The 26,929-nt window shown below is 68.6% G+C and overlaps 3 protein-coding genes across 4 annotated transcripts; all 3 read right to left on the reverse strand.

Moving 5' to 3' along the window:
- Positions 1-550: 550 nt before the first annotated feature.
- DMTN (dematin actin binding protein) lies at positions 551-11,107 on the reverse strand. 2 transcript variants are annotated; one of them, XM_075444710.1, is made up of 17 exons: positions 10,690-11,107; positions 6,683-6,746; positions 6,324-6,380; positions 5,436-5,510; positions 5,113-5,268; positions 4,933-4,977; positions 3,994-4,102; positions 3,814-3,870; positions 3,586-3,738; positions 3,359-3,468; positions 3,170-3,275; positions 2,978-3,042; positions 2,827-2,875; positions 1,912-1,919; positions 1,625-1,684; positions 1,466-1,546; positions 551-1,379 (listed from the first exon to the last, which is right to left on the reverse strand). In XM_075444710.1, exons 3-17 carry the CDS (start codon positions 6,339-6,341, stop codon positions 1,266-1,268), a joined length of 1,206 nt encoding a protein of 401 aa, XP_075300825.1. In that variant the 5' UTR covers positions 6,342-6,380; positions 6,683-6,746; positions 10,690-11,107; the 3' UTR covers positions 551-1,265. The 2 variants fall into 2 exon arrangements, 1 of the variants encoding a protein (XP_075300825.1); XR_012766327.1 differs by lacking the exons at positions 551-1,379; positions 1,466-1,546; positions 1,625-1,684; ... (10 more) ...; positions 5,436-5,510; positions 10,690-11,107 and adding an exon at positions 7,543-9,815 and having other exon boundaries at positions 6,340-6,380.
- A 6,625-nt stretch (positions 11,108-17,732) lies between these two features.
- Positions 17,733-22,094, reverse strand: FGF17 (fibroblast growth factor 17). The gene is given in 8 exon segments (XM_075444872.1): positions 17,733-18,014; positions 18,394-18,500; positions 19,534-19,711; positions 21,564-21,600; positions 21,762-21,837; positions 21,840-21,939; positions 21,941-22,021; positions 22,023-22,094. Coding segments are annotated over 8 exon segments (933 nt in total).
- Positions 22,095-24,226: 2,132 nt separating this feature from the next.
- On the reverse strand, positions 24,227-25,615 carry NPM2 (nucleophosmin/nucleoplasmin 2). The gene is made up of 8 exons (XM_075444789.1): positions 25,558-25,615; positions 25,375-25,460; positions 25,155-25,274; positions 24,987-25,080; positions 24,768-24,898; positions 24,578-24,606; positions 24,439-24,475; positions 24,227-24,271 (listed from the first exon to the last, which is right to left on the reverse strand). The coding sequence occupies exons 1-8, from the start codon at positions 25,613-25,615 to the stop codon at positions 24,227-24,229; spliced, it is 600 nt and encodes a 199-aa protein (XP_075300904.1).
- Between the last annotated feature and the right edge of the window lie 1,314 nt (positions 25,616-26,929).

Genomic DNA, 26,929 nt, shown 5'->3' on the forward strand with positions numbered 1-26,929 from the left:
TAGCGGCTGGGAACAGAAACCGGGGAGCGGGGGGGGCTTGGGGGGCCGGGGCAGAGGGGTCCTGCCCGAAACGTGTGCCTGAGGTGGGGGGGATGGGAGAGGTGAGAGGAGGGAAGGTGCTGCCCGGTGCCGAGCCCTGCCCGCACGGCTGCGGGGGTCCAGGCAGCGCTGCCCGGACCCCCCGCAGCCGCGGTGCCCACCGAGCCGTGCCCCGCTGCATCCCCCCAGTGCATCCCCCCAGTGCATCCCTCCGCTGCATCCCCCCGCTGCATCCCCCCGCTGCATCCCCTCGCTGCATCCCCCCGCTGCATCCCCCCAGTGCATCCCCTCGCTGCATCCCCTCGCTGCATCCCTCCGCTGCATCCCCCCAGTGCATCCCCCCGCTGCATCCCCCCAGTGCATCCCCCCAGTGCATCCCCCCAGTGCATCCCCCCAGTGCATCCCTCCGCTGCATCCCCCCGCTGCATCCCCCCGCTGCATCCCCCCGCTGCATCCCCCCGCTGCATCCCCCCAGTGCATCCCCCCGCTGCATCCCCCCAGTGCATCCCCCCAGTGCATCCCCCCGCTGCATCCCTCCGTATCCATGGGTAGAAACACAGCAGGAGCAGCTCTGGGGTCCCAGCGGGACCCCCACTCTGCCAGCCCGGCTTTCGGGACCCCCAAAGCCACCCCCTGCCCCGACAAGCTGTGCTCCACCTCGCTGGCACCCCTGCCCTCCGCCAGCCCGGTGCCGGGCAGGTTTTGGCAGTGTACGTGTCCCTGCGGTCCCCGCTGCGGCGGCTGGCACTGGGGGGGACCGGGGGGGTGGATGTTAAAAGGGGGGGCTGGAGGGGGGGGAAAGGGGGGATGCTGGCCTGGCCGCACCGGGAGCACGTCGGTCTGGCAGTGAGTCGGCTCCCAGGCCAAGTCTGGGGGTGAAGGCGTGGGGGGCACCCCAGAGCCAGGCACTGCCCCTGCCAGCGTGCCCTGGGGGGGAGAGGGGGGCACAAAGCACAGGGACCCCCACCCCACCACCCCTCCCAGCTGAACCGTGCCTGCTCCGGGGCAGGGTCTGCCCCCAGCCCCATCGCCCCGCTGCGAGCCGGGCGGCCGAGGCAGCTTCCAGCCCCCCAAAAGCCCTTTTCCCGCAGGAGGAGCGAGGCGGGGGGGCAGAGCCGGGGGGTCTGGGGGAGAGGGGAAGGGGGGATCCTAGTAAAAACCGGCTGGGAGCCCTAAAGCGGTTACACGGCGCGACACGGACTGAGCTCGGGGCCGAGGAGGAGGACTCAGAAGAGGAAGGCTTTCTTCTTCATCTCGTTGCGCTTCCAGAGGGCCAGCTTGCTGAACTCCTCGGGGGGCATCTCGAAGACCCGCACGAAATCCTCGGGGGAGAGGTGCCGCTGCGTGGGGAGGGGGGGATGAGGAGGGTGACGGGGTGCCGAGTCCCCCCCTTCCTCGCCCCCTCCCACCCCGGTTCAGCCCCTACCTCCAGCCTGGTCCTGTCCACGCCGGGCGGCAGCTTCACGCGGCCTCGGTTCGTCACCATCAGCATTTCGTAGGGGTAGATCTGCAAGGAGGGGGGGGGAAGGCGGTAAGACCCTCCCCGCGGGACCCCCAAGCCCCCGCAGCCCCCAGCCCCGCTCACCTTTTGCTCCAGCATGCTGGGCAGGGAGTTGCCTCTGTCCATGCGCCCGCGCTGGCCGTTCTGGGGGGAGGGGGGGCAAAGCCTGGGGTCAGCCGCAACCCCCACCTCCCCAAAGTGCTGCCCTCTCCTCCCCTGCCCGAACCGAAGCCGAGGTGATGGGTTCCAGCACGCTCGCCCTCCCCACCTCCAGCTCTCCCCTCTCCCCTCTGGGACCCACGACGGAGGTGGCCCCGGTGTCTGTCCCCCCCCTCCACGGTGTACATCACCCTCTCGCTGGGTCTCCGTACCTGCAGGCCTGGAAAACAGAGAGGAGCAGGGCTCAGCCCTGGGGACCCCCCGCTGTGGCCCCCCACCATCCTGCCCTGGGTGATGACAAGCCTTGAGAGGTGGGTTTCCACCCTCTTCTGAGCCCAGGCTTGCCCCACCATCCCCCAACCCCAGGGACATCCCCCAACCCCGGGGACATCCCTGCATCCCCCAGGACATCCCCGCATCCTCCAGGACACCCCTGCATCCCTTGGGACATGCCCACAACCCCTGGGACATCTCTGCATCCCCTGGGACACCCCAAGGGTCATCCCTGCATCCCTTGGGACACCCCTGCATCTCCTGGGACACCCCTGCATCCCCGGGACACCCCCAGGGTCATCCCCACAACCCCTGGGACATCCCCCTATCCTCCAGGAGACCCCCAAGGTCATCCCCACATTCCCTGGGACACCCCCAGGGTCATTCCCACAACCCCTGGGACATCCCTGCATCCCCCAGGACATCCCCGCTTCCCTTGGGACACACCTGCATCTCCTGGGACACCCCCAGGGTCATCCCTGCATCCCCTGGGATACCCCTGCATTCCCTGGGACACCCCAAGGGTCATCCCTACAACCTCCAGGACATCCCCGCATCCCTTAGGACACCCCTGCATCTCCTGGGACATCCCCACACCCCCCGGGACACCCCAAGAGTTGTCCCTACAACCCCTGGGACATCCCCGCATCCCTTGGCACACCCCTGCATCCCCCGGGAGACCCCCAGGGTCATCCCTGCATCCCCTAGGACACCCTTGCATCCCCAGTGACACCCCCAGTGTCATCCCTACAACTCCCGGGACATCCCCACATCCCTTAGGACACCCCCGCATCCCCTGGGACATCCCCACACCCCCCGGGAGACCACCAGGGTCACCCCCACCCGATGCTCACCGGGACAGCTCTTCTCGCTGCCTGCCGAGCTGAACTCCGCCGACTGCAGCTGCAAGGGGACAGGGGACAGGGGACAGGGGACAGCTTCAGAGCGGTGCCACCCCCAGACCCCGTGCGGGGCAGAGCGGGGGGCAGCCGCCTGCCCACTCACCCGGGTGAGGGTGCTCCGGCCGGAGGCGGGCAGCGAGGAGCTCTTGTAGCTCCCCAAGTGCAGAGCTGCAAGGGAGCGAGAGGCGGTCAGAGGGGCTGGGGGGGGCCTGGGGGGGCTGGCAGGGGTGCAGGCAGCCGGAGCCACTGAGCGGGGAACCGAAGGGACGGGGTGCGGGAAGAGCATCCCACGTACACGTGTGGAAGGGCGTCCGGTCGGGCAGCGAGCGGGTTTTTCTCCGGATGGGGAGAGATTTCTCCATCTCCTCCTTCAGGATCAGCTTCCCGAGGTTGGAGGTGACCTGGGGACGAAGGGACACGGGCGGGGGTCAGCGCCAGCCCGTCCCCAGCCCCTTGCAGGGCACCTGCCCGCTCGGTCCCTCACCTTGCTCAGCTCCTGCCTCTGGAGCTCCCGCAGGTTCTTCATCTCCTCCGTCAGGTCCTCCTCCTCCTCCTCCCCTCGCTTAGAGGCCATCCGCCTCCTCCACTCTGTCTCTGGGGGGAAAAAGGGGAGGTGATACCCCTCCCCAGCACCCCCACGGGGTCTCGGGGGGGGGGGGATAAACCCCCTGGCACAGACCAATCCCCCACCTGCCCCCGTTCCCCACCTACCCACGACGGCCAGGGAAGGGGGGCACGGCCAGTAGTCGGTCTCGATCTTGGCGGGCTGGTTGGGGTCGGGGGGCTGCGCCGCCGGGAACTTGGACGATTCGATGATCAGATCCTCTATGAGATGCTTCCCGTGGTGGGCGCCGGGGTGGTGGTCTGCAGGGCACCAGGGGGGGGTGAGGCAGCGCCCCGGGTGCCCCATCCCGTGGGGCAGACACCCCCCCCCCTCACCTTTCTGCCTGTAGATCGGGGGCTTCTTGTAGATGTTGAGCTCCGTCGTGTCGGTCTCTGCCAGGAAAAAAAGGAGTTGGGGGACGGGAAGAGGCAGCTCATGGCTGACCCGTGACCGGACCCCCACGGTGGGTCCGCGGTGGGGCTCGGGGCCAGGTGGCGGTGCCGGGGGAGCGTTACCGGGTCGGTGGAAGTGCTGCACGCTGCCGCGGGCCGAGCTGCCGCCCTGGCGAGGGGGGGGCTGCGGGGCGCTGCCGGGGGTCCGGCTCTCCAGCCACTCCCGGATGACCTGCGGGCCAGCGGGGCCGGTGAGCAGCCGGACCCCGGCACTTCGGCATCGCCCCCTCCTCCTCGGGCCCCCGGCATCCTCCTCCTCGGACCCCCAGCATCACCCCCTGCTCCTCGGACCCCCGGCATCGCCCCCTCCTCCTCGGACCCCCAGCATCGCCCCCTCCTCCTCGGAACCCCGGCATCGCCCCCTCCTCCTCGGACCCCCGGCATTGCCCCCTCCTCCTCAGACCCCCGGCATCGCCCCCTCCTCCTCGGACCCCCAGCATCGCCCCCTCCTCCTCGGAACCCCGGCATCCTCCTCCTCGGACCCCCGGTATCACCCCCTCCTCCTCGGACCCCCGGTATCACCCCCTCCTCCTCGGACCCCCGGCATCACCCCCTCCTCCTCGGACCCCCGGCATCACCCCCTCTTCCTCGGACTCCCAGCATCGCCCCCTCCTCCTCGGACCCCCCTCCTCCTCGGACTCCCGGTATCACCGCCTCCTCCTCGGAACCCCGGCATCACCCCCTCCTCCTCAGACCCCCAGCATCGCCCCCTCCTCCTCGGGCCCACGGCATCGCCCCCTCCTCCTCGGACCCCTGGCATCACCCCCTCCTCCTCGGACCCCCCTCCTCCTCGGACCCCCGGCATCACCCCCTCCTCCTCAGACCCCCAGCATCGCACCCTCCTCCTCGGACCCCCAGCATCACCCCCTCCTCCTCAGACCCCCGGCATTGCCCCCTCCTCCTCAGACCCCCGGCATCACCCCCTCCTCCTCAGACCCCCCGCATTGCCCCCTCCTCCTCGGACCCCCCATGCCCCGAGCTGGGGCCGGTGTTGGTACTCACCTCCGGAGACGGAGGAGGAGAGATGGATTTGGGAGACAGCGAGCGCTGCGGAAGGTGAGAAGAGATTTATTCCAGCCCCACATCAGCCCTTTGGGACCCCTCTGTCCAGGGGGCTTCTTCCCCCCCCCCCCCAACCCCCGTAACAACTGGGGGACGCGGGTGGCTCCGGGGCAGCCTCACCTCTCGGCTCCGCGGCAGCTCCACGTGCTCCATCAGCGAGTAGGTGAAGTGGGGTTCGTAGATCATCAAGTCGGGGCGCTCGATGTCCAGGATCGCTTTGTCCTTGGGGATGGCGGCCAAGTCCTTGTAGCCCAGCACCTCGTTGTCCATTTTGGCCTGGCGGGAAGGAAAAGCACCTTCGTTTTTTGGGTGCAGAAAGGGAACATTTGGGAACCAGGGGGGTTCCTCTGCGGCCCTACTGGGGTGCTGGGGAGGGTTTGGGGAGGCACAGCCCGACCCCGTGGACGGGGGGATGTGACGGGGAGATGCCGGTGACCTCTTACCACGATGCTGGAGGGCGACCCGGGGACGCTGGACCCGCGCGAGGAGCAGACGCTCCCAGGGGAGGTCAGCGGTTGCTGGAAGGGAAAGATTTTAGCAGATTTAGGAGATTTTAGCAAAGCTCATCCTCCTCACAGCCCCCCTGGGAGGGGCTCGGGGACATGGTCGGGACCCCGCGGCATGGCAGGGGGGCTCGGGGACACCCCTGTGCCCCATGGACCTCAGTGAACCGGGGCAAAACGCCCTTGGGGAGGGGGTGTTGCTGGGTGGGCGCTGGGGTCTCCTTCGCTCCAGCGTTGGGGTTCAGGGCAGGGGACACCCGGGGGGTGACAGTGGCTTGGCCAGGACACGTTGCCACTAGATGGTGCTGCCAGGCTGGGAGGAGGAGGAGGAAGGCAGGGCCCTGCTACCAGCGTCCCAGGGTGACTCTGCCCATGTCCTTGGCCACCAGCCCCTGCCCTTGGCCACCAGCCCCTGCGTGCCTAGGTGCAGGGCTCCCCACTGCCTGCATGGTCCCAGCACCCTGCCCACCCCAGCACCCTGCCCACAGCCCCCAGTACCCTGTCCACATCCCCCTGCCCACCCAAGCACCCTACCCACATCCCCCTGCCCACCCCAGCACCCTGCCCAAAGCCCCCAGCACCCTGCCCACACCCCCCTGCCCACCCCAGCACCCTGCCCAAAGCCCCCAGCACCCTGCCCACACCCCCCTGCCCACCCCAGCACCCTGCCCAAAGCCCCCAGCACCCTACCCACATTCCCCTGCCCACCCCAACACCTTGAACACAGCCCCCAGCACTCTGCCCACATCCCCCTGCCCACCCCAGCCCCCTGCCCACATCCCCCTGCCCGCCCCAGCCCCCAGCCCCCTGCCCGCAGCCCCCCCTTACCTTCTGCAATCTTTCCATTCAGCTGGGGGCTGGAGGGGCTGTGTCAGTCACAGGGTCCTGCGCGGAGGGGAGAGCAGGGGTCTCAGGGCACTGCCAGTGTGGGCACAGAGCACCCCAAGGTTTGTCCCGGGGCGAGGTGCCCGAGGGAGAGGGGTGGGCAGAGCCCACCGTCCTCGTGCCACCGGGCTGAGTCCAGCAGCCCCCCACGCACCGGACCCCAACGTGGCACGAGGCCAGCATGGCCCCACTGCCCAGTATCCACGCACTGGCAGTGGGACACGATGGCCAGGGGATGCCACCGTCCCCGGGGCGGCCAAACGGCTCTGGGTCTGCCCCGGGCACGCCGGCCCCCCACTCACCGCTGCCTCTGTGGCTCCACATCCCTCCGGGTGCTACCGCCAGGCTGGGGCTTGGGTGCTGCCTCTGCAAGGGAGACGGGAGAGGTGACAATGGCTCGCAGGGTGACGACGGTGTGAAGCTCAGCCTTGTCCCCGCAAGCCCCCCGGTGCGGGCAGAGCTCTGCTCGGTACCCCTGCCCGCGCCGGCTGCCGGCCCCGCTGCCCGGCGCCTGCTGACGAGTGCTGGCAAGCGGAGCAGGGGTGATGCAGCTCTTTGTCCCCCGGCAGCGAGCGAGTGGCCTCGAGAAGGCTCCAGCGGCGGTGGGACGGGCGTGCTGCGCTCAGCCCCTGCCCCGCAGCCCCCGGGCCTCAGCCCTCCCCGGGCTTTACACCCACAATGCCGCACACAAAGGGGAAAATTCCCCATTCTCCTCAAAACCGCTCCTTTCCGAGGGCAGGGCGTTGGGAAAACCTCGTGCGAACCAGGCAACAGCAGCGCGGAGCCCTCCAGCCTCGAAGCCCCCCCCTGCCCCAGCAGCCTGGGGAGATGCCACAGCCTCTGTGGACCCCCTGCCCCGCTGCCCCCAGCCCCACGGCTCCCAGCAAGGGCGCAGAGCCCATCCCTGCAGGATGCGGAGATGGAGAAGGACCAGATCCGACCAAGCCCGGAGCATCCTCCAGCCGCCGGCCCGGCACGAGGTCCCGCCCCGGGCTCGCTGCTCCGAGGGTCGAGCCGGGATGAGGAGGCTCTGCCAGCGGTTCTGGGCTCGGGCCGCTCCACGCGAGCATCGTCCCTCCTTCGAGACCACCCTGCCACAAACAACCCCCGGCTTTGGCGCTGGGTGGGGGGGTCCCGACCCGCTCGCACCCGTGCCCAGCACCTCCGAGCCGTCCCAAGGTCTGCAGGACCCGGTGCCAGCAGCACGGGCACCCCCGGGTCGGCACCGAGCGCGGTACAAGGCGGCTTTGTCCGGGCGAGCGGCGGCCGCCCCGCGCACCCATGAGCTCACACTTTCCAGAAACGGAGCCAGGGCAGCCCCCCGCCCCCGGCTCGTGCCCCTCGGCGCCGGGGGGCACGCGGTTGGGGACGCGGCGGCTCACGGCGACGGCGGCGAGCGGATGGATGAGATGGCAAATGGCAGGGTGGGTGCGGGGACGGGTGGATGCGGATGCTGGCGGGGGAAGAGAAAAAACAAACCCGAGCCAGGGGCGCGGATGCGGTGACGGAGACCGAGGGGTGCCGGGGCTGCACAACCGGCTCGGGAACGGTCCCCCCCCGGGTCGGGGGGATGCGGGGACACCTTATCTGGCACAGGCAGGCGGCCACCGCCCCGATGGCAGCCTCTCTCCCCATGGCAACCTCCAATCTCCCCGGCAGCCCTCGCTGGCAGGTCCCCCGCGCGCTCCCTTGCTCGCCGAGATAAGGCCGGCACGGTTCGTGTTTGGGATTTTTCCTGGCCGGGAGGGTGAGGGGGAGTGGGATGGGGTGGGGGGGGACACACACACAACCCCAAGCCCCCCCTCCCGGGGTGATGCTGTGGGTACCCACCGCGCTTCGGAGAGGAAGAGGAAGATCGATGGAGGGAGGGATGGATGGACGGACAGAGCTCAGGACAGACCCCGCCGGGATGCAGGGGTGCTGGCCCCCCCCCTGCACGGCACATGGCGGGGGGGGCCGTGGGGAGAGCTGCCGCTGCAGCGGGAAGAGGCCAGTTCCCTCCTCCCCACCCCGAGGAAATCCGGATTTGACTTTTCGCAGCCGTCAAAGCCATCAGCGCCTGGCAACCCGGGCCGGGGGCCAGGCTGCGTGAGCCCCCCACGCCCTGGGGGCAGCGGGCAGGGACCCCGAGCCTTCCTCCCCTCTCCCTCCTCCTCACCGCCTGCCTTGCCCTCGCCATCGCGCTGGGCACCGGCACCGTGCGGCTCCCGCAGCTGCCCCGGCTCCCCGCCAGCGGCAGAGGGGGGGGACACGGCGGGGTCACAAGTTCCCCGAACAGACGGTTCCCGCCAGCCCTGGGAACGGCGTCCGGCGCTTCCCAACCCATCCCCGGTCTCCTCCTCCTCCTCCTGCCGCAAACCCCGAACAAACATGGCAGGGGAAAGGTGCCGAGCATCGTCCCCGCCTCGCCCGGGGAAACCGAGGCAGCGCCGCACACGAGGGCCCCACCGGCAACTCGATCGCGGCGGGGGAGCACGTGGGTGCGCGACCCGCGTCTCGCCGGTGTCCGGTTCCTCCTCTGTCCTGTTTCTCGCCCTTTCCCTCCCCACCCGAGCGTCGCCCGGCGCAGGGGAGCGACGCTTCGGCTATCGACAGCCCATCGCTTCCGTGCCACCGCACCCTGCCCGGCACGGCCTGAAAAGCCACCAGCTGCCAGTGCCTGGCCCCTGGGATTTTTCCATCCCCTGGGATGCAGGGTGCTCCCTGCCCATCTCCCGTCCCTTGGACACAGAGCTTCCCTGTGCCTCAGTTTCCCTGTCTTGGCGGGGGAATAGCAGCAATCCGCCCGCTCCACCTAGGAGTAGCTGGAGATGAAGGAGACTTTTCCACCAGCTCGGTTCCTCCCATCCGAGGGATCTAGAGCTGCTCTCCCAGCCCCCAGCCTTGCCAGGGGGTTCTGAGCCCCCCAGCAAGTTTCGAGCGGGGATGCGTGGCGCTCGCCCTAAAGCTCCTGGGTTGGGGGGTCCATCCCCGTCCCCCCTGCCCCGATGGCCACGCAGCAGCCCGCCTCGGGCAGCGGCTCACGCGGCACGTAATCTGGGATTAAAATGGGATTAGCCTGCTCATCCCGTGCACGGAGGGGCCGGGAGGGACCCACCGAGGGTGGGTGCGGAGGCCGCGTCCCTCCGGGGCTCCCGGCGTGGCTCTGGTGATGCCCCCGGTCCCCGAGGAGCCCCCGACTCTGCCGGCCCCGGGCACAGCACCGCGGGATGCCCTGCACCAAGCACCTCGGGGTGGGGGGGTCCCGGGCACCCCAACGCCCTGCAGCGAGGCACCCGCCTGGCAGGACGGTGGGCAGCGGGATGTGGGGGGCCAAGGTGGCAGCTGGTGGCCCAGGTCTTCCCGGGAGAGCCCGGGCTTAGCCCTGCCTGACCACCAGCCCCGCACGCCCACGGCCACAGCCGACCCCCCCGGGAGATGGCTCCATCTGTGGCCAAGAGCTCGGGGGTCAGGCTTTGCACCCCAGTTTTCCCACCCCCCCACCCCAGGTAGCCCCCCGATGCTCCGCAGCTGTGGGGTGATGGGATTTTGGCCCTTCGGTGCCATGCCGGGGGGGCTGGATGGGGCCAGGAGGAGCAGGGGGGGGGTCCAAAATCCCGTGCCCATGGTGAGACCCTGACTTCCACGGCCCCACCGCACCGCACAAAGGGAGCATCAGACCCCCCCGTCACAGCCTGGAGGGGAGTGGGATGGGGGTTCCCCCCCCGCCAGCAACAGCGCTGAGACCCCACAAACTCACTGCACCAGTGGGGCTGGGCTGCTCCGGCCTCCTCCCTTGGGACACACGGTGCCGATGGCCACGTCCCCGGGGAGGGAGGACAAGGGGGTATCCCTGCGGCTGAGCCCCGCTGGGGTGGGGGTCCCAGGGGGGGGGCGTGGGGTGAAGTGGGGTGCTGGGAGCTCTGTGCTGCCAGGGGGGGGAGCCCGGGGTGGGGACGTGGGTGGGAGCCTGGGGAGGGGACGCGGGTGGGAGCCCGGGGTGGGGTACCCCAGCCAGCGATGGAGCCCACGTCCCCACCTCGGGTGACCACCCTTCCTGCCCCCGCAGCCCCCCCCAGCAAGGCGCTGGGCGTGGGGAGGGGGCACAGCCACAGCCCTTGGCGAAGATGGGGGACAAGACGTGGGACTGTCCCCAGCCCCCCCGGCTACGCGGAGCCAGGGGAGGGGGACCCGCGGCACCGGAAAGCGACGGGAAATCAAAGGGCGACCGACGGCGACTCCGATGAACCGGCCCCCCCAGACCCCCTCCCTGGGTCCCCCACCCGCGGCCACCTCCCTCCGCTCTCCCCACCGAGCCACGGCCACTCACCTAGGGACGGGGACACGGCATACCTCCAGCCGTGGGGAGCTGTGGGGGGATGCCCCCGGCTTCCTCCGCTCTCGGGGCTACCGAACCCCGCCGTGGGCTAGCGGGCCGGCTGCCCTGGCTGCGGCCGAGCCACCGCCGGCACGCTGCGGCACGCATCCGAGAGCGTGACGGGCGAGGGGCCCTATCTCCCAACCCCAGCACCGCAGCCGAGCCGCCCGCCGCGCCGATAACCCGCGCTGGGCGTGCGTGGGTGGGTGGCTGCGTGGGTGGGTGGGTGCGTGGGTGGCTGCGTGGGTGGGTGGGTGCCGCTCGCCTCTCCCCCACCTCTGCTGCTGGCTCGCTCCGTTTCCCAACAAGAGGAGAATTAGCCGGCATCATGACGAAGCAGTATTCGCTCCCGCCGCTGCTCGCTCCCCCGGCACAAAGAGGGAGGGAAACAGGAATAAACCCGGCGTGACCGGCTGCCAGAAAGAGCCTGGCCCGCTCCGGGGGTCCGCAGAACCCCCCCCCCCCCCCCCCGCTCCAGCCCCCCGCTGCCAACTGGGGATGCGGCATCCCCTGCCCCGGTTGGGTTTTGGCAGCCCCGCAGCGCTGAGCAGGGGGGGGAGCCCCCCACGTTGCGGTGGGTGAGGGTGGAACCCCCCTCATCCGGCACGACCCCCAGCCTGGGTTTGGGGGTGCTCCGAGGGAGGGGAAATGCAACGGGGATGTCCAGCTCCGGGGCCAGCAGAGCCCGGCGAGGACCCGGGAGGTGGTGAGCATCCGCTGAACACCCAGCCCTGAGCTCTGCAGACGCTGCCCTGCCCCTGGGGGCTGCCAGGGAGAGCCGTGCCCCCCGCACCCCGAGCCCCCCAGGTCCCATCCAGCCCCCCACCCTGGGGCAGAGCCCCTGGGCTCGGTGACAGTGCTGGCTGGGACAGGGCAGGGGGTCTGCAGCCACCACCATCCCCCTGAAGCCCCTCAGCATGCCAGAACCCAGGCAGGGGGCACGGGACCGGTGTCACAGCCGGACCCCCCCGTGGGTGGCGGGGCTGCGTTGGTGCCGCAGCGCTGGGAGCCGGCATCTATTCCGGGCTCTGTGTGGGAGAGAGCTGCCTGGTGACAGCAGCTCCGCTGCTGGGTCCTCTCACCAGCGCGGCGCTCGACGCTGTTTGCTGCCTCAGTTTCCCTCCCGGGTCTGGAGAGGGCCGCTGGACCCCCTGGGTGCTCATCCGGGGGGATGCAGGATGGGGGGATGCTCACCCAGGGATGCAGGATGGGGGGATGCCCACCCAGAGATGCAGGATGGGGGGATGCCCACCTGGGGGGATGCAGGATGGGGGGATGCTCACCCAGGGATGCAGGATGGGGGGATGCCCACCTGGGGGGATGCAGGATGGGGGGATGCCCACCCAGGGATGCAGGATGGGGGGATGCCCACCTGGGGGGATGCAGGATGGGGGGATGCTCACCTGGGGGGATGCAGGATGGGGGGATGCCCACCCAGGGATGCAGGATGGGGGGATGCCCACCTGGGGGGATGCAGGATGGGGGGATGCTCACCTGGGGGGATGCAGGATGGGGGGATGCCCACCTGGGGGGATGCAGGATGGGGGGATGCCCACCCAGGGACGCAGGATGGGGGGATGCCCACCTGGGGATGCAGGATGGGGGGATGCTCACCCAGAGATGCAGGATGGGGGGATGCCCACCTGGGGGGATGCAGGATGGGGGGATGCCCACCTGGGGGGATGCCTGCGCTCGTCCCTTGATGCCAGGGCCAGCATGGCGCGTTGGACCGAGAGCATCACGGCCCCGGGATGCCGCCGTGCCCCCGCGCTGGAGGGGCTCCACCACCCCCAGCCCCGCCAGCCGCCTCCCGGCGCCGTGCCCGTGAATAATGGAGCTTGCGGCTGCCTCCCCGGTGCTAACCCAGTTTCTCGAGCGCGGAAGCGATCGCAGTGGCTGCCACCTGCGCCCGGGGCCGCTCGGGTGCCTGAACCGGCCGTGGCACCCGCAGCGGGCTCAGCCCCCCCACGCCACGAGCCCGGCACCCGGGGGGAAGGAGGAGTTTGGAAACGCACAGGGACCACGCGCCGGCTCGTGCACCCACCAAAAGCCAAACCCGGACTCGCTTGCCAGAGCCCCCCCGTGTGCCCGCCACACGTCCCCCCTCATCCCAGCCATGCCCACCCACGCCAGGCAGCGGCCGGTCCCCTGCCAGGGGGGCTTCTGGGGGGCCAGGGGTAGCAAGGCCCTACCTTCACGGGAGCCCATGGCCCGCCGCAGGCAGGTCTGCCTGTCCGCCGGGAGCCATGCCTGCGCCGAGCATCCCCTCCCCTGCGCCGCACGGCGCGTTGCTACAGCGACCGCCTCCCGCCGCAACCGGCTGGAGCCGAGCGGTGGAGGATGTGCAGGAGCCTCCTTCAGCCTCGCTGAGTGATGGAGGATGTGCAGGAGGCTCCTTCACCCTCGCTGAGCGATGGAGGATGTGCAGCAGCCTCCTTCGGCCTCGCCGAGTGATGGAGGATGTGCAGGAGGCTCCTTCGGCCTCAGCGAGCGATGGAGGACGTGCAGCAGCCTTCTTCGGCCTCGCCAAGCGATGGAGGATGTGCAGGAGCCTCCTTCGGCCTCGCCGAGCGATGGAGGATGTGCAGGAGGCTCCTTCAGCCTCGCTGAGCGATGGAGGATGTGCAGGAGCCTCCTTCGGCCTCAGTGAGTGATGGAGGAAGTGCAGGAGGCTCCTTCGGCCTCAGTGAGCGATGGAGGATGTGCAGGAGGCTCCTTCGGCCTCAGCAAGCGATGGAGGATGTGCAGGAGGCTCCTTCAGCCTCGCCGAGCGATGGAGGATGTGCAGGAGACTCCTTCGGCCTCGCTGAGCGATGGAGGATGTGCAGGAGGCTCCTTCAGCCTCAGCAAGCGATGGAGGATGTGCAGGAGGCTCCTTCGGCCTCGCTGAGCGATGGAGGATGTGCAGGAGCCTCCTTCGGCCTCGCTGAGCGATGGAGGATGTGCAGGAGGCTCCTTCAGCCTCGCTGAGCGATGGAGGATGTGCAGGAGCCTCCTTCGGCCTCGCTGAGCGATGGAGGACGTGCAGCAGCCTCCTTTGGCCTCAGCAAGTGATGGAGGATGTGCAGGAGGCTCCTTCAGCCTCACTGAGCGATGGAGGATGTGCAGGAGGCTCCTTCAGCCTCGGTGAGCGATGGAGGATGTGCAGGAGCCTCCTTCGGCCTCGCTGAGCGATGGAGGATGTGCAGGAGGCTTCTTCGGCCTCGCTGAGCGATGGAGGATGTGCAGGAGCCTCCTTCGGCCTCGCTGAGCGATGGAGGATGTGCAGGAGGCTCCTTCAGCCTCGCCGAGCGATGGAGGATGTGCAGGAGGCTCCTTCGGCCTCAGCAAGCGATGGAGGATGTGCAGGAGGCTCCTTCGGCCTCGCCGAGCAATGGAGGATGTGCAGGAGGCTCCTTTGGCCTCAGCGAGCGATGGAGGAAGTGCAGGAGGCTCCTTCAGCCTCGCTGAGCGATGGAGGACGTGCAGCAGCCTCCTTCTGCCTCAGCAAGTGATGGAGGATGTGCAGGAGGCTCCTTCGGCCTCGCTGAGCGATGGAGGATGTGCAGGAGGCTCCTTCAGCCTCGCCGAGCGATGGAGGATGTGCAGGAGACTCCTTCAGCCTCGCTGAGCGATGGAGGATGTGCAGGAGGCTCCTTCGGCCTCGCTGAGCGGTGGAGGATGTGCAGGAGCCTCCTTCGGCCTCAGCGAGCGATGGAGGATGTGCAGGAGCCTCCTTCGGCCTCAGCGAGCGATGGAGGATGTGCAGGAGCCTCCTTCGGCCTCGCTGAGCGATGGAGGATGTGCAGGAGCCTCCTTCGGCCTCGCTGAGCGGTGGAGGATGTGCAGGAGCCTCCTTCAGCCTCAGCAAGCGATGGAGGATGTGCAGGAGCCTCCTTCGGCCTCAGCAAGCAATGGAGGATGTGCAGGAGGCTCCTTTGGCCTCGCCACCCTGTGGGATGGGGGTGAGGACCCTTCCCGCAGCCCCAGGGGGGACGCAACCCCTGCGCCCCTCTGCGATACAGATACCCGACCCAAAATTGCCCCCGCTGCCCCCCGTGAGGGCTGTCCTGGGTACAACCCGTGTCCCAGGGGACCCCAGCCCCCGCCACCCCATGATGCTCCCAGTCCGGATAACGGGAGCGCTCTGTCAGGACTTGGGACCCCGTGGGGTGCGAGGACCAGGGGGCTGGGGACGGCAGCGGGGTGGGGGGCTGGCACCCATCACCTCTGCAGCGCGGAGGTTGCTCTGGGGAGCTCCCCTTGCTGGCTGCACAGCCCCCCCCAGCATCCCAACCCCAGCCCCCCGAGCACCCCCAGCCCCCCCCAGCATCCCCAGCCCCCCCAGCATCCCAGGACCCCCAGCCCACGGCAGAGCAAAGCCTTGGGAAAGGCTGGGCACGCTGCGGAGGGGCGAGACACCCTCCAGCGCACTTTCTGCACAGAGGACATTCCTGTCCCCACCGCCGCCCCCCGCCCCGGGTCTCACCTCAAAAAACAAGAAAGAAGCAGTGTGAGGGGTGGGGTTTTTTTTTTTCTGCCCTTCCTTCCCCGGCCATAATTAAAAAAGACTCACCCTTCCGCGCCCTTTCTATCCCGGGAGGTCGAGAAGAAAGAGAGGGGAGGAAGGGGAAAACCCTGAAAGAAAAGAGGGGAAGGGCTTGGGAAGGAGAAGAGAAGGGATGGGGGGGGGGAAAAAGGGTCGGGGAAAAATTAAAGCGGAGATTACACAAAGGGAACTCCTCTACCTTTGAAGCTTTGGCTAAATTGGGGAGGGGCGGCGGGGGTAGGGAGGGTCCGGACCCCGTCGGCCCCTTTCTCAAAGCTCTCTCCTTTCAAGGACGTCTCGAATTCCTGCGGAAACAAGGAGCAGGGGCTGGGGGGGCCGAAGGGAAGCGGGAGGGGGGAGAAAAAAAAAATTACCCCCGGCCCGCTCGGCTAATTCCTGCCCGCCACACCTGGGCAGGCAGCGGCAGGCGCATTGTTCGGCCCTAATTGCCGGGTGTTGCATTTCTCTGCTGCTTTAAAGCTTCATTTAACTCAAACTGTTATAATTTTCTCCCCGCCGCCCCCGCCAGCCGTGCCCCCCCCGCTGCATTATGCTGGTGGGGCTTTGTAGGGGCTGGGTGAGCCCCGGTTGAGGGATTACAACCCCCCCCCCCCCCCCACGGTCCGGCTGCCACCTCCCAGGGCATTGTCCGAGGGAAAGCAATTATGGGGGGTGGGAGGGCATGGGGTGAGGGTACCGAGCTCGTTCGGGGCCGGGGGGAGAGCCTGAGTGACGGCTGCCATGGGGCGGGTGAGCCCGTGGCCCCAGGTCCGGGGAGCAGTGGGTACCACGCTGGGGGTGATGCCCCATTTTCCAGGATGCAGCAGACCCCTCCAGGATACAGACCAGGGGGACAAAAACAGGGATGGGGACACAGGGAGTCCCTGAGGGTGGCTGCTGTGGGGTGGGCGAGCCCATGGCCCCAGGTCTGGGGAGCAGTGGGTACCACGCTGGGGGTGATGTCCCCTTCGCTGGGATGCAGCAGACCCCCCCAGGACAAAGACCAGGGGGGTACAGACAGGGATGGGGACATGGGGAGTCCCCAGGGTGGCTGAGCCCGTGGCCCCAGGTCCAGGGAGCAGCGGGTACCATGCTGGGGGTGATGTCCCCTTCGCTGGGATGGAGCAGACCCCCCCAGGACACGGACCAGGGGGGCACAGACAGGGATGGGGACATGGGGAGTCCCCAGGGTGGCTGAGCCCGTGGCCCCAGGTCCAGGGAGCAGTGGGTACCACGCCGGGTACCATGCTGGGTACCACACTGAGGGCGATGCCCTGAGCGCCGGGATGCAGCAGACCCCTCCAGGACACAGACCAGGAGGGGGGGGACAGACAGGGATGGGGACATGGGGAGTCCCCAGGGTGGCTGAGCCCGTGGCCCCAGGTCCAGGGAGCAGCGGGTACCATGCTGGGGGTGATGTCCCCTTCGCTGGGATGCAGCAGACCCCCCCAGGACACAGACCAGGGGGGACAGACAGGGATGGGGACACGGGGAGTCCCCGAGGGCGGTCACCATCACCCTCCTGCCCCACAGCATCTCCCCCCAGCACCGGGCGTTCGCACCCCGGGTGGGTGAGGACACCCCATGCCAAGGGACAGCCGGATGCCCCCCACCCCAGGCGGGTGCAAAGCCTCGGCTCAGGAACGAAAACTCGCCCGGGCCCTGCAGTCTGGGAACTCGCTTTTATTTGCCCTGGGGGTTTCCTCCTTCACACAAACGAGCTCCAAAGTCCAACTGCTCAGGCCTAAAACCAAAGGAAACAGCAGAGCTTGTGAAAACACACGAAACAACCGATCAACAACACCAGAAATCACCTAAAGGCAGTTTCTCTTTGGCCGGTGCAGGCTGCCGGGCACCCAGATGTGCTCCCACACTGCCAGCCCCCCAGTGCCACCGGGAGCGGGCGCAGACCTTCCCCTCCAATAAATAACGCAGAGACCCCCTGGCTGCGGGGAGACAAGTGCTGGCCACGGGTCTGCACCCCCTCCGGAGCCGCACAGATGGACAGACGGACAGGCTGGCACCCCACGCGTCCCTCGCAGGGATGGGCACAGCGTCCCGGGGGTCCGAGGCTGGGGATGGGGTCTCCATCCCACTCCGGCGGGGACATCCCGCGGTCGGCCCCATCCATCCCTGGCACCGACGGCCGGGTCCGTGGGGGACAGGAACATGGCCGGGGGTCCCAGTTTCCGAGGGGCTGCCAAGGGGAGGGGGTGAAGGCGCAGGGTGGTGGTCTCAGGTACCACGGGATGCTCCGGGGAGGAAGGGACCCCAGACACCGGTGACCGTGCCCGAATCGCGCGCTCCCCAAGCTATTTGTGGTGCCAAAGGAAAGCGTAAAATTAGAGCATCTTTCGAAAGAGAAGCGGGGAAGGATCAGTGCTGGAGGAGAAGTGGCAGAGTCCAGCAAGGCTGAAGGCAGCGAGGATGAGGAGGGCAGGGCCCGGCGGGGGGACGAGTCCGGGTGTTACGTGCGAGGGGCGCGGGTGCGGCGGGTGGGCGAGGACGAGCCCACGAACTCGAACTGCTTCTGCCGCTCGGCGTTGTTGGGGAAGGGCGGCTGCCCGCGGTACAGGCGCTTGATGAAGTGGGCTTCACGCTGGTTCTGCCGGCTGCGGGAGGCTCTGCGGGGCCGGCCCTGGCGCGTGAAGGCCATGTACCAGCCCTCGTAGCGGGCGTTTCGGAAAGCTGTGTAGTTGTTCTCCAGCACGATCTCCGTGAAGATGCAGTCCTTGCTCTTGCCGTTGGGCTGCGGGAGGAGGAGAGGGGCTCTTAGAGCCCGTAGGGATGGGGCTGGGGGCTTGGGGATGGGACACACCAGGTGATGCCACCCCCCTGCCCACCACCCCTGCCACGTTCGCCACGCCACCCACCCCGATGCACCAGGACCACCTCCCTGGGGGCTTCTCCAGGCTCCAGGCTGAGCGAGGAGAAGGGGGGATTTGCAGCTTCTGGGGGGTGGGGGGGACAGGGAGAGCCCCTCACTGCACCAACACAGCCCCTGCGACTGGGGACACGGGGACCAGCCTGGCTGAGATCCCCGGCTCCGGGTGCTGGGTGGGATGCCCGGGCTGAGCTCCGGGGAGCGGGGACACGCGGAGGGCGAGCGCGGGGGGGCCGGGACTCACTTTCCCGACGAGCTTGCCCCTCTTGCTCATGCAGATGTACTTCTCGCTCTCGGCCCCCTTGATGCGGACGCGGCTCCCAAAGGTGTCGGTCTCCACGATGAGCTTGGCTGCCAGGAGGGGAGCAGGGGGAAAATGTCCCAGGGGGGCTGCAGAACCCCCCCACAAGCTACCAGCACCCAAATCATCCCCGTCCCCTTCTCCCTGCCCCTGTCTGGCCCCCCAGCATCCCTCCCCACCCATCATCAGTGGGGCCAGGGGGACGGCGAGCCCCCGCAGCTGGGGCAAGGCAGCCCTGGCCGGGGGATGCTCCCCAGCCATGATGCTGAAGGACCTTTGTTCGAACCCAGCAGAGTCAAACCGGGCGTCTGACGCAGGCACCGGGGAGGGCAGCGGCCCCTTACCCCCCCCCCCCCCCCAAGCACATCCGCATTGTCAGCGATTCAATGGGTTCTCCGGGGCTAGACCGAGTCCGGCACCCAGCGGGTTAATCATCCTCATCCTCATTGTTTCTCCACAACACAGCAGTGGCTGCAAAGGTTGGGAGCCGACACCGAAACCAATGACCCCGGCGGGTGCCGCCGCAGGGAGAATCCGGGGAAGGACCCGGGGAGGTGGCGAACCAGCCTGGCTGGTCACCGGGCTTCGGGAAGCCTTTCCCCAAGGTTTGGACACTGGCGGTGCCAGCCCGGGGCTTTGCGAGGCCGTGACGCCCATCAGTGTGGCCTCAGGGCTGGCAGACCCCACGGGGAAAGGCGACGGGGTGGGCTCTGTGCCGGGTGGGCTGCCCGCGCTGCCCACCACATAGAGGTGTTTCAGAGGCCGATGCCGGGACTGGGTGATTCTCCTCTGGGAGAAGTCATCCGTCTCGCACCGGGAGATTAGAAAGTAAAAATATGGGGCTTAATGCTGCGTGGTATTAGAGAAACGCTTGATTTTGGAAGCTTTGAGGTCAGGGCTGGATGGTTATAACTCACCAGAATTATTTTGGGGTTTTGGGTGTAAAACCAGCCAGCCTGGGCGATGAAAACCTTTCCCCAGGGACTTCACTCCCCATTCCCCCTCCAAAACTCCCCCGGGAAGAGACGTTTCCCCAGCCCGTCCCAGGCTGCGCACAGACCCCCTCCTCCCGGGGGCCCTCACCGAACTTGTTGCCGTCCTCGGCGGTGGCCGTGATCCTTTTGCCGGTCACCTGGACGTGCTTGCCGCTGGTCCGGCTGTAGAGCTGGTACTCCCTGATCTGCCGGCGGCTCAGCTGGTCGGTCATGGCCCCCTGGTCCCTCACGTACTGGTTAAAATTAGGAGACGGATGATTCTCCCCCTTTGTTTACAAAGGGAAAAATAAAATCAATTTGTTTTGGCCGGGAGAGGGGACGGAGCGGGGAGCCCCGGGGGGGCTGGGGACACGGAGAGCCACCCACCACCCCGTCTGCGGGTGAAGGGGAGCTCCCAGGCGAGCCGGACCCCTCCGAGTAGCGAGGAAGGCTCCCCGCATCCTCCTCGCTGATGCTCTGGACCCGAGAGCGGCTGGCACGGCGGGCAGGGAGGGGCAGAGCTGCTGCTTTGCACCCTGCGCAGGAGGGGACGCGGGGTCTCGCCGGGAAGGATGCTCCCCTCCCGGTGCAGCCGATGGGTCCCTGGGGACCCAGACGGACCCTCAGCAGCATCTCCTGCTCCGGCAGCACCCTCTGCTCCCGGGCAGGTGCCGAGGACAGGCTGGGACCCGAGGGCTGAGCTTGGGAAACACAACTGGCAGGGGGTGAGACCCACCTAAAGCCAGGCTGGGGGGCCCAGGAGCAGCGCTGTCCCCTCCCAGTCCACCCCGAGCACGCACCGGTCCTGGGACTGGAGGAATAAAACACCTCGGGGACCCCAGCCAGCTCTGAGGGTTGGTGCACGGTAAACCCCAGTTAATTAGTGCAGATGAGCTGGGGAGGGGGGATTAGCACTGACAGCCACCCCAGACCCCGCACCGGGCTCCAGCCAGCGTCTCTCAAGGCGCTTTTCGGGGGAAGACCTGGTTCAATCCCAGTGCAAGTGGAAGGTTGGGGCTCACGGCAGCCCAGAAAACCAGTTCCGAGCGGGCTGTGGGCAGGGGGCTGCGCTCCAGGACCTCGTCTGGGGTCTGGGGGTCCGGCTGCCCAGCTCAGGGCACGCAGCATCGCCCGGGACCCCTCACCCCGCATCCCCACCCCGATCCCTGCGGCATCGCCTCGCCGGGCGTGAAGCCGGGCACGAGGGGACCCGGCCCTGCCCGCCCTTGGAGCGTGATGGTGGGGGGCACTGCCTGCCCCCCCCAAGCCCCCCAGCTCCCCACCACCTCTGTGCGCTCCTGGGGACTCATTTCCTGCCAGGATCCACTTTAAAGCCTTCGGGGCTGTCCGAGGAGGTGGGCTGGGGGGGGGGGGGGGAGATGGCCCCTCTCCATCAAAGGCCGCTCCCTTCCCTTCTCATTTTCAAAGAAATAAAAGCATTTACCTTGGGGAAGGGAAAAAAAAGAAAGAAAAAAGGTCCCGAGCGTGTATTAAGTCTGTGGGGGCCGTCAGCGCCGGGGTTTTGTTCAGGCTCTGGAGCAGAGGGTGCTGATATGGAACAGTGCATTTTAATAGCCGCTGCCTTTCTAAAGCGCACAAAAACGGATGGGGGGGGGGGAAAAGGGGGAGGGGGGCGTCGAACCTCACCCCACGCCGCTGGTGGGGGGACCTGAACCCGCTCTGCCCCGTTAACCCCCTCGGCGGGCAGAGTCCGGCCCCGAGAGCTCCAGGCTGACAGACTTAGCGCGTCCCTCCCCGAGCATCGCCTTCCCCGCCGACCTTGCCCAGGCCCCCCGGCCCCAGGTGGATGGGAAAGCGGAGGGGTCTGGGGTCTGGGGGGGATGCTGACACCCCAGTGCCACCCGTCACAGTCCCCAGTGCCACCCATGCAGCCCCCAAGGCCGGGGTGCAGCCAGGACCCATCCCCGCGGGCGCCTTCGCAGCATCACTCCCCAGCCTGGAGCTGGGCACCGCTTGGGGTGGGCACGCTCCAGCCCCCTCGGCCGCCGGGTGACCCCCCCGCCAGCGCAAAGCCCACCCCGACGCTTCGCTCAGCGGGTGCCACAGCGGGACCCTCACCCAGCCCAGCTCCGCGGTGCGGCCAGAAGTGCCACGAGCGAGGGAAACCTCTCCACGTACCTGGGTCTGGCAGGAGAACACGAGGAGCTGGAAACATCTGCGGCGGGAGACAAAAGAGAGAGAAACGGGGTGTTTTGGTCGGGGTCAGTCATTTTTTTTTCTTCCCCCCCCCCCCCCCCGACCCCAGCATGAGGGATCAGGTCTAACGGCACGGAGAATAAACCCGGGCTGGGGAGCGCTGCGGCGAGCGGGGCTTACATGGAGAGGTTCTGCAGGCTGAGGGGCTGCATGGCGCCGGGCGAAGCCCCCCGCCCGCCGGCATGCGACGAAGGCAGGGGCTGGCGGAGGTCCTGCCCTCCCTCACCGCCGGCCAGCAGCCTGTCCCCTCCTTCCTCGGGGGACCCCCGCGTTCGGGGCCAGGGGAAAAGCCAGGTGAACCCCGGGCTGTCGTCGCCTCGCCGGCGAGCCCACGTGCGATGCCGACGTCTGCGGAGCAGCGACGGTGACGGAGCATGGGGGAAGGCAGCCGGGATGGGGGCTTCTCCTCTTCCTCCGGCCCTGGGGGCTGCGTGTCCTACGCCTCGGGGACATCCAGATCCATCCTGTCCCCCTGGTCCTCACCCCATCAGCCTCCCAGTCCTTGGGTCAGACCCCGGTTTGCGTCTCCCTCCGGCAGCGGCTAGCGGGAGAGGAGGCTGGGGGCAGGACGGGGCTGCCCACCCCCCCGGGCAGCACCCGCAGCCCCCCGCTCCATCGAGCCGGCAGCACCCCCCGGGTCCCGGCCCGGTGCTGGGGAGCGGGTGGGCGACGCACGGAGCGGCGGGCTTTAAAGGTGGGGAGGGAGGCCGGGGAGGGAAGGGGGATCAGAGCGGGCAGGAGGAGGGGACGGGGGAGGTGGGGAGCTGGGGGGGGAGGCTCCCCATCACCGGGGGTGGCGAAGCCCCCAGCCTCACCCGGGAGGATGCCCGGGTGGGAGATTGGGGGGGGGGGGGTGATGCTGTGATAATAGTGGGGGTGGGAAGAGCCCCCCGCCAGGCCTCGGGGAGGGATGTGCTGGAACCAGGGATGCTTTTTGTCACACCCCCCCCCCCCCCCCCTTCCCCTGCATCACGCAGAAAAAAACCACCTCGGTGGTTTAACGCTGGGGGGGAGGATCTGGAGACCCTGTCGCAGCCCCCCACGTACCCACCAGCCACCCCCCCTTTCCCTCATCCCATCAGCGGGCTGGGCACCCCTCCAAGCTCCGTTTGCTCGGGCGGGGAGGTGCAAAGTGCCTTATAAATACCCCAGCAGGGAGCTGGGGTAATGCCCTGGGGGGGTCAAACACCCCCGAGGGGTGTCCCAGAGGGGACAGCACAGTGGATCAGGGCAGGGGGCTTCACACAGAAGCCACTTGCCCCCATGCTTGTGCCTCAGTTTCCCCATCAGTGCAAGGGGGGGGGTATCAGGCCATGTGGGAAGGCCCTGATGGAGATCAGCAGGAGGGTGGGGGGCCTGATTCAGTGCTAACGACCCAAATTAGCCCTCCCCTGGTGCCTTCGCACCTCCCGGGCCGGGAATTCAGCCCAAAACTCAGTTTGCAGCCCCCAACACCCACAAGCATGGCAGCCCCCAGCTCAGGGGTCCCCTTCCACCCTGGGGGGTGTGCAAACCCTCCCCCCCCATCCCATCCCGGGGGCTGCCAGGGATGATTGATGGCTGTGGAGCCATCATCACCCCTGCTGTGTGCCCCCCCCCCCCCGGTTTGGAGCAGAGGGGCTGCGGGAGCCGTCAACGCAGCAGCGGGGGGGGCCAGCTTGTGCAAGCAGCCCCTGCGGGGTGAGGAAAGGCTGGAGGGACAGGGCTGCCTGGCAAAGCCTGCTGTGTGGCCCCCACAGGCAAGACCCCCCCCCCCCCCATTCCCCCCATCCCCAGCACAGCAGCTCCCCCAGCCCCATCCCGGCACCCCCAGAACAGGGCACCCAGCTCCCCCAGCCCCACCCCAGCACCCCAAACGGGGCACCCAGCTCCCCCCAACCCCATCCCAGCACCCCCTGAACGGGGGGGCCCAGCTCCCCCCAACCCCCGGGGGCTGAGCCCCCCAGCCCCACCCCTGGAGCAGAGCAAATCCTGCCTTTGTGGCCCCCCTCCTGGGGCCAATCTGGGACACAGCAGTGCCCCGCACCCTCCCGGGGGGCTCCGGACCCTCCACCGGTACCCGCTGCCTCCACCCCAAGGCCAGACCAACGGGTTACAACCATCTCCCCGCTGCTTGGTAGCCCCCCTTTGTCCCCCCCGCTTCACCAGCAACGCTCCGCTCCATACCCTGTGCGGGACAGCGGGGAGGGGGGCTGCCACCAGGCCCCCCAGCCCAAGGGGAAGGATGCTGCCAAGCCCCCAGCCCAGGCAGCGGGCACAGAGCTCCTCGCAGCCAGGAGGAAAGATGCTCCCTTGCCCCCCCAACCCCCCCACCCCCAGCACAGAGAGCCGGGAGTGCAAAATCTCCTTTATTGGGGAAGGACGACACCGGAGCAGCAGCTCTCCAGGCTCTTCTGCACCTGGAAGGAAGGAGAGAGGGCCTTACACACACCAGCACCCCGGGCTGACCCTGCCTGGGGGTCAGATCCTCCCCAGCCATGAGATGGGGGGCACACGTGGGCCCCCTCCCAGCCCCATAGGGACCCTCGCAGCCAGCCACCCCATCCCGCTGTCCCATATCTCACCAGGCTTCGCTGCAGCTCCCGCTACTTCTTCCCAGCTGCCTTCCTGCCCCGGCCGGCTCCTCGCCCCTGCGGGGAGGGGGCTATGGCTGAGCCCCCAGCCCGGGCAGCCTGGCCCCGCGTTTCTGCCCCGAGTTTTGAGTCCGGCTGCCGATCGGCATCGCGCCTCGAGCCCCTTTTCCCCCCCCCCAAAAGCTCCCAGTCCCGATGGAGGAGCATCGCCCCGCAGCTCCCACCTTGCTGGGAAGGGGATCCTCGGGGGAGACGTTGTTCCTGCTCGGGAGAGAAGGGGAGGGCTGGGATTAGGGGTGCGGGGTCCCGGCAGCGTGGGGGGGTCCCCTTCTCCACGGCAGGGCTGGCTGACATCGTACTCACAGCTCATCCTCCTTCTCCAGCCTCCTCTTCTAGCGGGGGGGAGAGGAAGATGGGGATGGCAGGGCCAGGAACAAGCAGGCGGGATGGGGACTCGCCACGCAGCCCAGGACTCTTCCTCCCCAGGGGATGAAGACCACAGCTCACCCCCGCCACAGAGAGGGGTCTGGGGGGAGCCCCGGGGGGGGCTCACCTTGGCAGCGGTGCCCTTCTTGGCAGCCTGACCCTTGGGGAGCTTCTCGGGGGAATCCTCTGCTGGCTCCTCTTCCTCGGCATCCCCCTCTTCCTCTTCTTCCTCCTCGTCCCAGGACAGGTTGGGCATCACTGCGGGAGAGGCTGGATGAGCCCCAGCTCCCAGCAAGGGGTCATGGGGTACTGGTCCCCCAGTACTCACTGGTCCCCCAGTACTTACTGGAGACGTGCTGCCCGCTGATGTAGACGGGGCCGGAGCCGGCTCTCAGGTGGAAGGTGACCGGAGGCGTCAGCTCCACTCCCACCAGGGTGGCCTGGAGGGGAGCAGGGTGGTGGCAGCACCCACCGGCAGCGCCTGCCGGCAGCAGCCCCCTCCCCGGGCACTCACCATGGGCAGCACGGAGGGCTTCAGCGTGGCCAGGGGCACCGGGGCGCGGGCATCCCCCTCCTCGGCCGGCACGATCTCCACCACGTGGAACTCATCCCGAGCCGCCTCCCCCAGGCAGATCTTTGGGGGGCAAGAAGAGCATCCCCCCCATAACACCACCTGGGGCACCCCACACCTGGGACCCCCGGGGTTCGGGGAGGGGACAAGGGGGACCACCTACCGTCCGCAGGGCCAGCTGCTGCTCGCACTGCCACTCCTCGGGGACCTGGAAGGTGTAGGAGTCCCGCTCGCTGCTGAGCTCACACCCTGGGGACAGGGGGGTGTCAGGGGGGGCTGCTCTGGGGTGGGGGAGCCCCCCAGGGGTGCAGCTTTGGGGTGGTGGTGGGGGGAACCCGGTGCTTACCCCAGATCAGGGAGACGGGCTTCTCGGATTTGCTGTCGGTGCTGTCCGTGAGGGACATGGCTCCGGGATCCCTGGGGGAGCACAGAGCTGCTCTGCGGGGACCCCCGGGACCCCCCGGCCCAGCCAGGTCCCCCCTCGAGCCCCCCCCCTCAACACCGCACCCCCAGAAGCGACGCAGCCAGCTGCTAACACTGCCCTGGAGAGCTCACCCCCAAATTAGGAATTATCCACCCAAAAGCAGGCTCTAGAAGCACCAGCCCCCCCTCCCCGGGCGGCTTTTAGAGGCACAGGGACCCCCACCCAGCCAGGGACCCGCACCCACCCACTCAGCACCCCCACCCCCTAATCAGCACCCCCGCCCCGGGGCAGCCGGACCCCCAGGTGTGGGTGATCTGAGGGCAGAACCCTGCCCGCCATCAGGGCTAACGAGCAGAGGGGCCCCTCGGTCCCAGCCGGGGGGTGGGCGTCCCTGCTGAGCCCCCCCATCATGGTAGCACCCCGGTGCTGGGCAGGGGGACCCCAAAAACTGCAGCAGGAGCAGCATCAGCCGCGGACCCCGAGTGTCCCCAGGGACCCCCAGCCCGCAGTGGGGGGGTGGGGAGGGGGCTGAGGGGGGCCCGGTGTCCCCCCGCTGCCCTGGGCATGGGGACGGGGCACGGCCCCAGCTCGGGGGTCTGCAGTGCCACCCCCCGCACCCCTGCCGGGCACCGGGGGTGACAGTGCCGGGGGGGTCAGCAGGAGCGGGGACCCGGCCGGACGCAGCGAGGGGGTCCTGCCGTGTGCCAGGGGTCACCGTGCCCTGCTGTGTGCCATCTTGTAGTGGGTGACAGTGTCCTGCCGTGTGCCACCTTGTAGGTGGTCCCTGTGTTCTGCTGTGTGCCACCTTGTAGGTGGTCCCCGTGTCCTGCTGTGTGCCATCACGGCGTCCCACGGGTCACCATGTCCTGCCATGTGCCATCACGGTGTGACATAGGTCACCTTGTCCTGCCGTGTGCCACCCTGTAGTGGGTCACCATGCCCTCCCAGGCTCCACCTTGGCGTGCCACGGGTCATGGTGCCCTGCCGTGTGCCACCTTGCAGTGCCGTGGGTCACCATGCCCTGCTGTGTGCCATCACGGTGTGCCATGGGTGACCGTGCCATGTGCCACCCTGCAGTGGGTCCCTGTGTCCTGCCGTGTGCCACCTTGCAGTGCCACGGGTGACCGTGTCCCGCCGTGTGCCACCTGCAGTGGGTCACGGTGCCCTCCGTGTGCCCCCCTGCAGTGCCACGGGTCCCCGTGTCCCGCCCTCTGCCACCTCTGCCGTGCCCCCCCCCCCCCGCAGCCACACCCCCCGGGTCCCCGCCCCCGGTACCGCCCCCTCCGTGACGTCG

The sequence above is a fragment of the Opisthocomus hoazin genome, chromosome 28, assembly GCF_030867145.1.
Source record: "Opisthocomus hoazin isolate bOpiHoa1 chromosome 28, bOpiHoa1.hap1, whole genome shotgun sequence".
NCBI lineage: Eukaryota > Metazoa > Chordata > Aves > Opisthocomiformes > Opisthocomidae > Opisthocomus > Opisthocomus hoazin.

Coding starts and splice junctions, on each gene's coding strand:
- DMTN (XM_075444710.1), bottom strand. Junction 3,739..3,813: donor CCCGATCTACAGGCAGAAAG/GTGAGGGGGGGG, acceptor GGTGCCCTGCAG/ACCACCACCCCGGCGCCCAC. Junction 3,276..3,358: donor AGAGGCAGGAGCTGAGCAAG/GTGAGGGACCGA, acceptor CTTCGTCCCCAG/GTCACCTCCAACCTCGGGAA.
- NPM2 (XM_075444789.1), bottom strand. CDS start 25,615: ATGTCCCTCACGGACAGCACCGACAGCAAATCCGAGAAGCCCGTCTCC. Junction 25,081..25,154: donor AGCCCTCCGTGCTGCCCATG/GTGAGTGCCCGG, acceptor GCTCCCCTCCAG/GCCACCCTGGTGGGAGTGGA. Junction 24,272..24,438: donor AGGATCCCCTTCCCAGCAAG/GTGGGAGCTGCG, acceptor CCCTCCCCGCAG/GGGCGAGGAGCCGGCCGGGG.